At 33.7% G+C, this 12,125-nt stretch overlaps 1 protein-coding gene across 1 annotated transcript; it reads right to left on the bottom strand.

Annotated features, from left to right (window-relative positions):
* Positions 1–8,905: 8,905 nt before the first annotated feature.
* Positions 8,906–9,466, bottom strand: LOC130821605 (uncharacterized). The gene has a single exon (XM_057687393.1). The coding sequence runs from the start codon at positions 9,464–9,466 to the stop codon at positions 8,906–8,908; it is 561 nt and encodes a 186-aa protein (XP_057543376.1).
* Between the last annotated feature and the right edge of the window lie 2,659 nt (positions 9,467–12,125).

The raw sequence follows: 12,125 nt of genomic DNA, 5'->3' as shown, positions 1-12,125 counted from the left end.
TTAAATGCAAAATTATAATTGAAAAAGGGATTCAATATTGGTATATATAAAAGGAATTGTCATATTTATAGAAGTTCACACATGCATTATGATTGAATAATTTTAAATATCAGTTAATTTGTTTTCATTTTTACTTTGAGTTTCAGTATTATAAACAAATATGATTAAATTGTGTAAATATTCTATTAATATAATCAATAGTTAATTATTTTCTTGATTACAAAATTGCAATGTAAATATTTTTCATCCAATCAAAAAAATAACAAATAATACAACCATTTATATCTGCCACTTGTTATACATCAAAATTAATATATTGTATGATTGGCATCCTCTTCATTAGCTTATGAGGGGCACTCTCACTCACCAAAGATCGCAACTTAGAGTTTAAGTCCCTACCTACCCTATAAGCCTTAAAGCCATATCATATCCTACAATATGGGTCCTAAAGCCCTAATCCTCCCTTATCCTACCTTATAGGCACTTAAGGAAAATTTGAAAAAAGTAAGACGATTTAACAACTTTTTTCTCAAAATAAGCTCCGTGAAAACTTATTTCCCAAAATAAGCGTCCGTACATCCAAGCCTAGCCTCGGGAAGAGTCGCTGTTAGTAACAGCGAAAGTGAAAAAAAAAATTAAAAGCCCAAAGTCGCTGTTAGTAACAGCGACTTAAAAAAAAATTTTTAAGCCCAAAGTCGCTGTTACTAACAGCGACTTATAAAAAAAAATCTTATTAGCATATGGTAAAGTCACTGTTCACTGTTGATAATAAAATCAATTATAAAACTTTCAATAATCAAAATGTAAATAATCAAATCTTATTTCACAATATTTTAACTGTATCTTAATACTTCAATGAAGAACTAACCATTTTCTCTCATAAAGAAGAAGAATGACCAGAAGAGGATTCTAAAGGTGCACAAGCACAACTTTTAAGATTTAAACATTGAACTTTATTAATTCCATACTTCAATCTACAGAATTCACTCATTTGTGCACCAATTTGCAATTCACCTTCCGGATTTCAGAGAATGGAAAAGGGTTTGTCATGTTAATGACAAGAGTAAAGAAGCAAGAAATCCAGAAGAAACATTTTAAATCCGGAAATCGGGAAGAAAAAATAAATTTGACAAATGAAATTGACAACTGAAAAAAAAAAATTTTTTTTTTTAAGTCGCTGTTAGTAACAGTGACTTTAGGCTTTTAATTTTTTTTTTAAGTCGCTGTTAATAACAGCGACTTTGGGCTTTTAATTTTTTTTTTTCTCTTTCGCTGTTACTAACAGCGACTCTTGTCGAACCTAGGCTTGGATGTACGGACGCTTATTTTGAGAAATAAGTTTTCACGGAGCTTATTTTTGAAATTAAGTTGTTAAATAATCTTATTTTTTTCAAATTTTCCACACTTAAGTTTGTACCGTACTCTATCCTATCCTATGACCCTAAAGCCCCTATCCTCCCCTAGCCTATGGGCTCTAAGGCCCATATCTTTCGGGCTCTAAAGCCCCTACCTTATCCTACTATGGGCTTTACCAATCTAGCCCTTAAAGATCCTTACTTTATGACCCTTAAGCCCCTACCCAATAAACCATAAAAACCCATGCCCATATAGTATACACTTTTATACCCTACGACCATTGCTTCTATGCTTATGTTCATTAGTTTTGTGCTTATCAATGAAGTTATTATACTCAGTAATATGAGGTAGATTATTTTATTTATCTTCTTCGTTATTATGTGGTAAGAAAAGGATTTTAATACGTTCATTATTGTCTTTCAAATCAAATAATGAAAAGAAAAGAAGTTTTCATGGAATTTATCATCTCTTGATGTGTATATTATTTTGGTATTCAAGCAATATAGCTTATATGCTTTTGGCTTTTGAGAATAATCAATAAAAACACTTAGTTGTGCGTTTGGTTCAAACTTAGTTCTACCTTGTTTGAGTGTTGACGTGTAACACAAACATCTATAGGCCTTCAGCATATCATAAGATGGTTTTTTTTATTATATAACCTTTCATAAGGTGAAATATTATTCAAGATGCTTGAAGGCATCTTGTTTTAAACACCTCTACTTTTAACTAGTGGAGTTGGTGTTGGCATTATTCATAAAATAACTTGATGTGCAATTTTCTTTGTATGAAAGAAAAATATTAATTCGTAATAATTCATCATGAAGATAAATAGAAAATAGTTGAGAGCTAAAGCTGGAGGTGAAGTTTCTTGTGCATTTTATGAACTCCAATCCTGAGGAGAAAGATTGGTCACACGTGACCTTTACATATGTAATACGAAAAATACTATGCTAGTACACTGACAGCAGCAATGAAAGGACAAAGGACAATGAGAATATTCTTCTGCATACATAGAGGAGCAGTGGAATGAAGAGTGTACAACCCAAAAACAAAAAAGAGACCCAAGCATAATTAAAGGTACAATACAATAGTAAGAAGGTGTGTAGGTGCACACACAACATGTGTAACACCCCGTCATTTATCGGGTTTAAAAATAAAATATAATATAATAAAATAAAATATAACAAAATAAAATAAATAAGTGATATTAAATTATATTATTTTACGTAGTTAATTATAAGTAACAAAGTGGGGTATTTTTAACGGTAACGAGTTTAATCGCATGACGTTTTGTTTCAATTGTAATAATAACACAATAATTACTCAATTAATTAAATGATTAATTAAAAAAAAAAAAAATAATAAGGGGGAATTTGGAAGGGGTGGCCGGTTATTGTGAGGAGGAATGGGAGGAGTTTGTAACTCCTCTCATAAGTGAGTATTATGGCACATTAAGCTCACCTCTTAAGTGCCTATTAATTCTTAAGCATCATTTGAATTTCCTCACATTTCCTAAGCTTTCAAAGTGAACAAAATTCAGAAAATTTTCCTCTTTTCTTGTTCTTGTTTCGGTATTCAAGAAGAAAAAAAAAAAAAAAACTTTGTTCAATCCAATCTTCAAATCAAAGGGTAAGTAAGTTGAGTTGTTATTTATAAATTTTATTTATAAGAAATTCTAGTATGAGATTATATAATATTTCTTTCAATATGATGACATCCTATGACTTATTAGGAGGATTGAGTATTTTATATAAGTTTTCTTTAATAATCCTTTGATAAAATTGATTTGTTAAAAGGGTTAAATCATATTTCTGTTATGCAAATTTTCCTTGATTTACATTCTTTAACAAAGTTTAAATTTGTTATAAGAATAAAGTCTATTCAAATGTTAAATTGAATTTATTTTACGATTTATATTTCTCTAACGAGATTTTAGTTTGTTAGATGAAATTTTAAGTGTATGGATTAAGTGATGTAATTATCCATGAGTTTATAAATCCTTTAACAAAATTTGATTTGTTTAAAGGATTGTCCTTATATATATATATGTTCGATTTTAAAAAAAAAAATGTTGGTTTATGATTCTCTACAAAATTTAAATTTGATAAGAGGATCAAATATTTAATTTACTTATCATGGTTATGAAATTTTAAATGTTTTTGAAGATCTTGATGATGAGTATGTCTTAAGTTGTTAGCCTTATGTTTTGATGATGGCTTAGATTGTTGATGGGACTGTGTATTGCCAAATGTGTGGAAATATCAAGTGGTTGTGTGATAGGAAATTGGTCTTGTTTGTTTTATTTTAGTAGAATGAAAATTCGGTTTCGGTTGATATGTAGGTTATGAGATTTAAAAAAAAAAAAAAAGAAAGGATTTAATAATTCGAATAATAAAATAATAAAAAAATAATAATTAAAGAAAAAGGGGATTCCGGACAGCAGCTGCTGCCTCGGTAGTGGCGCCCCGATCCGGGTATCGGGTGTGTTCCGTTGTGGTTTTATTTAACCGATGTGTTTTTAAACCTCGTTAAAACGCTTAAAATAATTAAAAATAGTAATCGGATGCTAGAAATTATGAAATTTGGTACCCAAGATAATTGATGCGTTCCGGACGCAGCGGTGAAGTCGGATTTTTAATTTGAATTTTCTAAACTGTCCGATTTGGCCATAAAAGTTTCTGGTCAGAATGGGAATTTTGGAGCGAACATGAATTGGATGAAAACATTTGAAATTATCAAGTCTTTGTGATACTTTAGTAGTATGGAGTGGATTGTTTGTGAAAACCCGTTATTAAACGTGGTCGTTTTGTGTGTTTGTAATTAGGACCTCGATTCATAAGAGGGTGAAATTCTTGTCGTGCTTGAACGTTGTTTGGAATTGCTGTGCTTAAAGGTACACGCTTAGACCATACTGTTTATATGGTTGTGCAAGTAATGTTGTTTTATTCCTAATCGAGGCATTGTAATCACATAAGGATTAGACACCTCAAATAATATGAAATGATTATGTGGAAATTGAGAATTTATGGATATGTTACCCAAAAGGGTTAACAAATGAATTGGAAAATTATCAACTATTTTTCCCATGGCATTCAGGGATCTTTATGATCACCATGGGGGTATGCATACTTAGCCTTTGGCGACCCGAACAGGACGGGCAACGTCTTAGGTAGGTGGTTGCCTTGGGATTAGCTCTCCTAAGTGTATTCCACCAAAACAAATTGGAAATATGACTTGCACGACCCGCACATGTCGGGCAACGTTGCAAGGTTGGAAATAATGAACAAAGATTACATAATAGAGCCTTTGCATGCTAGGGTAAACACAATGCTTGTATTCAACCTGTTTAATATATGTATGAAGTCTCTGACGTGTATTGGTTGTTCTTTGGAACCTGCTACGTGTTATCATACGACGTGCAGCAGGTTAATCGCAGGAGGGGGCTGGAGTGAGGATTCAGCTTAGAACCCGTAACTATCAAGTCTAGACTTACTTTGTAATGAGTCTAAATAATTCAGTTTATGTAACCAAAGTTTGTGATGTTTTCTTTTATCTCGTACAATTTTAGTTAGTCTAGAGGCCGATGGGCTCTCGAGTTGTATGTAAAGACTTCCGCTGTTTGTTTGGTTTTGTTTCGTTTAGCGCTATTTTCTTTGTTGACCATATTCCTTTACCGTTGGAACGTTGACGATCCGAGTAAGGATGAGTTTTCTTGCGTCCGTTTGTGAGCCGGATTCATGTTCTCACATGATATTCCAGGTCACTTAAACCGGGCCGTTACAACATGAGATGAGTATCCTTCAACACCCCCCCTCCCCTCTCAAGCTGGGAGTGGAGGTTGACTGAAAACTCATAGCTTGGACAGAAGTTGTTGATGCTGAGATGTCAGCAACTTGATTGTTTGTTGAGATGTATTGAGGTTTGATAACACCTGAAGCCTGTTTATCACATATGAAATGATTGTCTATCTCTACGTGCTTTGTATGCTCGTGATAGACCGAATTAGCAGCAATGGATAGAGCATCTTTTTTGTCACATTTCAATGATGTAGGACCAATGTGCTTAAGACCTAACTCCTTGAGAAGTTGAGTAAGTCAGAGAACTCCACAAGTAGTTAATGCCAAGGCCCTGTATTCAGCTTCAGCAGAGCTCCTAGCCACTACAGATTGCATTTTGGACTTCCAGGAGATGGGAGATTAGCCTAATAAGATGCAAAAACCAGTAGTGGATCGTTTGGTATAGGGGTAACCAGCCTAATCACTGTCAGAATAGGCTATGAGTGAACAAAGGAGGAAATGGCAAGGAGGATGCCTTGAGAGGGATTGGTTTTAGGGTATCTGAGTACCCTTTTAGCAGCCTGCATATGAATAATGGTGGATGGTTGGTGCATAAACTGACTTAGGATGTGAACAGCAAAGCTTATGTCTGGCCGGGTGAGGGTAAGATATATCAGCTTCCCAATGAGTTGTTGATATAATACAGGATGTGGAAGAGGTCACTAATAGTAGTGTGTAGCTAGACATTGGGGTCTAAGGGTAATTTGAGGGGTTTGCACAAGTGCATGTGGTATTCTAACAGAAGATCAATGGTGTATTTATGCTAAGAAAGGAATATTCCCTGGAGACTTCTATCAACTTCTATGCCTAAGAAATAATCTTAGGTGCCCAAGGTCTTTTATGTGGAGCTGGGTGGCAAGGAAAGTTTTGGATTGAGTAATGGTAAGAGTGTCATTGCTAGCTATTATAAGATCATCAACATACACAAGGATAACAGTGTGATGATGATTGTTGTGTTTAGTAAAGAGGGAGTAGTCACTCTTGGACTGTATGAACCCAGATGATTGAAAAGCTGATGACAATCTAGCAAACCATTGCCTGGGAGCCTGTTTGAGTCCATAATGAGCTTTTTGAAGTTTGCATGCTTTGTGAGGGTTTTGATGACAGTATCCCATAAAGATAGAAGTATCAGAGGTGATAGGGTTTCCAGGTCCAGAATAACTAAGTGGAAATGCCATATATACTGTCTCATCCAAATGCCCATACAAGAAGGCATTTTTGACATCCAATTGGTATACCTCCCAATCTTGTAAAGCAGCAATAGAAAGAAGGGACCTTACAGTGGTTAATTTTGCTACAGGAGCAAATGTTTCTAAGTAGTCAATGCCATGCTTTTGTTTATTTCCCAAAATCACCAGACGAGCTTTATGCTTTTCAATGTTACCATTAGGTAGATATTTTATTTTAAACAACCATTTGCAGCTAATGGGTTTTTTCTGGGAAGGAAGATCAATGACTGCCCAAGTCATATTTTCTTCTAGAGCTCGAAGCTCTTTATTCATTGCTTGAATCCAATAAGGATGGGATAAGGCTTCAGTGTAGGAAGTGGGGTCTGGGTGATTGGTTAAGGTTGAGAGGAAGCAGGTAAATTGAGGGTTAACATTGGTGATGGTTATGTTAGAGATAGGGGTGACATAGTCGTTGAGCTAGGGGGGAGGTTGAGTTGTTCTGTGGATTTTCTAACAATTTGAGGATGATTAATAGGTGTGGGTGGCTGAGAGGAACTGGATGAAGGGGATGTGATATCAAATGATGTACATGAGGAATGGGGGATTATAGGACAAGGTGGAAAGGGAGGTTTATTAGGATCATCATCTGAGGAATATTCCCAGGATGGTGTTTGGTGTATTTGATGTTCATAGGAGGGAGATATTAGATGCTGAAGTTGCTCAGGAGAAAGGGTATAGTGAAGCACATGTTCAAACCATTTAACATCTCGAGACACAAATACCTTACTGGTGAGAAGATTAAGCAATCTGTACCCCTTTTAGGTGGCTGGATAGCCTATGAACACACATGGGACTCCCTTGGCATTAAATTTATCTGTGTGTCAATTTGGGTTATGAGCAAGAGCTGAGCAGCCAAAAACTCTGAGAGTGTTGTATGTGGGAGGAGTTTTGTGCAACATTTAATATAGATTTTTGTTTTGTAGATAAGAGTTGGAATTCTATTAATGAGATAGGCTGCAGTAAGAACACAGTCACCCCAATATGCCTTGGGTAAACCAGCTTGAAACCTCAAACACCTTGCCATCTCCAATATGTTTCGATACTTCCTCTCAACTCTACCATTTTGTTGTGCTGTATTAACACAACTGGTTTGGTGAATGATGTCATTGCTTTCATACAGATGTTTACATTGCTGATCTTTGAATTCCAATGCATTGTCCGATCTTATTGTTTTCACTTTGTGATTAAACTGAGTTGCTACAGTTTTCACAAATTTAACAAGTGCTTCAAAGGCTTCAGATTTGTGTTGTAGTAATGTCACCCCAAGTAGTTCTTGTATAATCATCAACCACAGTGAGAAAGAATGTATGCTTGCCTCGGGTTTGAACTTTATAAGGCCCCCATATGTCTATGTGAATGAGCTTAAATGGATAGGAAGTGTGAGATTGGCTATGAGGAAAAGGAAGCTTAGTTAGTTTGGCCATAGGACAGGTAACACATGTTGTTTAGATATTTGGGTATGGGTTAGATTTGATTTTGAGGTCCATGCTAGATAATTTTTAGAATGGTGCATGCTCTAATCTGAGATGCCACAGTATCATATCACTCTGCTTCTTTATTTCCACCCATCCATGAGTGATGTTCTCAGATGTTTGCTCAGCATTCAATCCAGCATGGAAGGTAGAGTGTGTGAGTGTTTCAACAATGTTTTTCATTTCATCATTCATCAGATAGTATAGCCCATTTTTGCCTTCCCCTATTCCTCTCAATTTCAAGGTATCATGGTTAATAATCATGCAATAATCAGTATAGAAATTCACTTTACATTTACCATAATTGGTTAATTGTTCACAGATAGAAAATTATGTTTAAACCAAGTACAACAAGCAGATTTTCAAGGGTTAAGCCATTTTTTAGTTTTATAATACCATATTTAGTGATTTTTGAGCATTCACCATTTGGTAGATTTATCTTCATTCCTTCTTTTACCATTTTAGCATTTTCAACACATCTATCATCACAAGTCATGTGATCACTGGCTCTTGAGTCTATTATCCACCTTGCATCAATGCTAGTTTCATCAGATAAGTTTCCCATATCTACAAAGCCTGTAAAGTTTTGCTCCATTTCATCATTAGAGAACATAGTCTTTTCTCGAGAGTTGGGCAAATTCCTTAGCAGTTGTTCAAGTTGTTGAACTGTGAACTCATTAGCTCCACTTTTATGATTGCTACCATGAGCATTAACAACCATCTTACTTCCTCTTGTCTTGTTATAATAATTATTCTGACTTTTTATACTGGACTCCAGAGTTGTCTCTAAACTCTCTTCCCTTAAGATTGTTCTTGAACTTTGGATGCCATTTTGGATAGCCTACCAATGTCCAACATTTCTCTCTCAAGAGTCCTTTCACTCCACATGTACCACAAATGGGAATATCACTTCTTCCCTTACTATACATGGCTGAAGATTCCATGATATTCTTCATAGGGTCAATGATGCTTTTTTGAGACTCTTCTTGCTGTCGAGTGTAGCAAGCAAACTCTACAGATGGTAAGGGAGTAATCTCCTCTCTTCTTTCTGTGTTTCAAGGATGTCAAGAAGTTTCACAACATCATCTGCTTCAGAAGACACAACAGGGAGTTGATCAAGGGAATCCAGTTCTTCCCACATCCCTTTCATGGTAGTATAATACTCATTGATGTTGCTATTGCTGTCTTGCTTCAGGCTATAAACCTCTTTGTTGAGTTTATACTTCAAGGATCCATTTGACACTGCATACCTTTTCTCCATGTACAACCAAATTTCCTTTGTTGTCATTATATACATGATGGTTTGTCTAATGAAGTTTGAGACAGACCCCAATATCCACCCAATGACTGTGTCATTACGTGTATCCCATAAGTCAGCTTTTACTCTATCATTTTCATCTTTTATCACATTTCCATTCACAAAGCCAAGCTTTCTCTTTGATGACAATGCTGTTTCCATTGACCTCCTCCAACTTCTGTAATTTTGTGTTTCAGTCATTTTATCCACACTAACTGTATTTGGTCCATCAGAACCATGAAGATACAATGGGTCTTGATGATTCATTTTCTCCATATAATATAAAAGATAGGGATACATATAAGAGAGAAAAAGAAAGAGGAAAAGAGAGAAAAAAAAAAGAGAACAGAATAGGAGAAGAGTGAGCAGGAGCAAGGTCAAGAGCACAAAAAGATTTTGGCACTAAAATCAGAGAGAAATAACCTACAACTCTGATACCATGAAGATAAACAGAAAAATAGCTGAGAGCTAAATTTGGAGGTGAAGTTTCTTGTGCATTTCATAAACTCCAGTCCCGAGGGAAAAGATTGGTCACACATGACCTTTACATAGGCAAAACGAAAAATACTATGCTAGTATACTGACAGCAGCAATGAAAGGACAAAGGACAATGAGAATATTCTTCTGCACACATAGTGGAGCAGTGGAATGAAAAGTGTACAGTCCAAAAACAAAAAATAGACCCAACCATAATTAAAGGTACAGTACAATAATAAGGTGTGTAGGTGCACACACAGCATAAGATGAGTATCCTTCAACACATCACATAATCACCTCGTGGGCCCATTTGTTTATATGAATTGATCATTGATGAATCAAACAAATACATATTTCTAGATTTTTCTTATTCATACCGAAAGTGCGATCATTTTTACATTTGGTTGGTTGCAAATGCAAAGAAATTTGTATTACTAACACATTATTCAACAATTGTAGTTGTGGTTCACATTTGATTATTCAATAATTTACAATATTTTGAATCATCGAATGTAAATTTTGAGCAAATACATATTTATTACCTTTTAAAATCAAAATTTACAGTAATTTGCAGAGAATTCAATACTAATATCAAAATTATTAATTGTTTCGTCCAACAAATTTTAAGTTTAAGTAAATATTATCATGTTGCAAACTTTCAATTTTTTATGGGCAATCTTTTATTCAACAAATCTTTTATGCAAACTTTCAATGCAACTCGTTTTTCAAAAACTAATTATACTAGAAAATACTAATTTTACTTACTACTTAAACTAATATACGTGGGACAAGCTTTAGTCTAAGTTTAGACTTAGACAACCAGTAGATGCACATACTCAAGTCATACATGAGTATATTTATAAGACAGTAGTAGGCTTGCCTTCCCTTCAGCTACCGATGTGGGATTTGGGATGTGAAATCATAGAGTAAAATCAAGGCTGCATCGCACCGCATCGCATCGTATCAATCGCGCTGTGAAATTTATCAAAATAAACAAATCAATAAAAACGCATTTTTGGCCCTATCAAGGAATATATTATGATTTCGACCGATATTTATAAGCGATATGATAACCGCATCACTTTCGTTATCACATTAGTGTTCTATTAGCCACATTTTATCAACATACAAAATTGACATTCTCTTCATGGGCTACAAACACCCAAGCGAAAAAATCTCTCACCAACGGTAACTGTTTCAGATTCTTCATTAATTTGTCCAATTCTCAATGTCTTTGTATTAATTGCTTTCTCTAACTTCAATGCTTGATTGCCATTGAATAATGGTGTCGTTTAAGAGTTACCAATACAATTCCATGTTGGATTAATACTTTTATATTAGCGTAGGCCGTAGAGTACTCCGTCATTTAGAATTTAGTCAATTTACCCTATTTTTAAAAAAATTATTAAAAATAATTACACGCAACAAACTTAAAATATTATATTTCTTAAAAAAAATTAAAATATTATTTAGCTTTTTATTTTAATTTCTTTTTTTTAAGAAGATAACCAAAAAATAAATAAAATGAAAAAATGCACTCGTGATAAAGAGATGTTAAATTAGTGAATCACGCTCTCTCGTATTGATTTAGTTTCTAAATATCACTATCAGGAGCAAATTCAATGAAATAGAAAAAATACATTTTTTTAAAGAACTATTTACACACCTGTTCAAATAAAGACTTATAGCAAGGTTATAAAAAAACGTTACTAATTAGTAGTTGTAAGAGTTACTAACTTTTTGTCTATTTCAACCGTTAACAATACAAAGAAAAAGAAAAAAAAGCTATAATTCTCTATTTTAAGAAAATTTCTATTTAATTCTTATATATTATTATATTTTTATAAAAGAGAATAATTCGTCTCATATGAAATTGTCATGTTGTTAACTTGTACAAGCAGCTCAATAAGTATTACTCTCACAAAAGGGAAAAGAAGAATATAACGAGTTATGCGTTAGAATAGGTAAGTTATAGCAATCATTTATTTATTTTTTACACATGCTTGAATCTTTTTTTTTTCGTTTTTTCGTGAATAAAGCTTTTAAAATTTATTTTATACCTGTTCAACATGTTCGTTCGTTTGGACCTCAAAAATTCAACAACTAATAATGATGGTTTTATTCAACAACATGTAATCAACAAAAAAAAAATTTGAAGTAAACATTACATGAAGATCGGTCGTTTGTCATTGTTGTAATCAAAGTAATAAATTTGTACTGATAATTTAATCACAGATATAAACCAAGAAAGAATGAAAAATAGTGAGCCAGAGAATGATTTATTTAGAGTAAATCACAAAGATAAACCAAGAGCGAGAATTAGATAATAATGAGAAAAAAAATATATTTTTGGGGAAAACGATTTCCTTTTTTTGTTTTTTGATTAAATGGTTTCTTTCATTAAATTTTTACTTTAAAAAACCCTCGTTATACTTTTTTAAAATCATTATTAAATCTA

This window comes from Amaranthus tricolor, chromosome 8 (genome assembly GCF_026212465.1).
Source record: "Amaranthus tricolor cultivar Red isolate AtriRed21 chromosome 8, ASM2621246v1, whole genome shotgun sequence".
NCBI classification, from domain to species: Eukaryota; Viridiplantae; Streptophyta; class Magnoliopsida; order Caryophyllales; family Amaranthaceae; genus Amaranthus; species Amaranthus tricolor.
This window is presented reverse-complemented; position numbering and strand designations above follow the sequence as displayed.

Excerpts from the sequence above, each read along its gene's own strand:
- LOC130821605 (XM_057687393.1), bottom strand. The coding sequence starts at position 9,466 with ATGGAGAAAATGAATCATCAAGACCCATTGTATCTTCATGGTTCTGAT.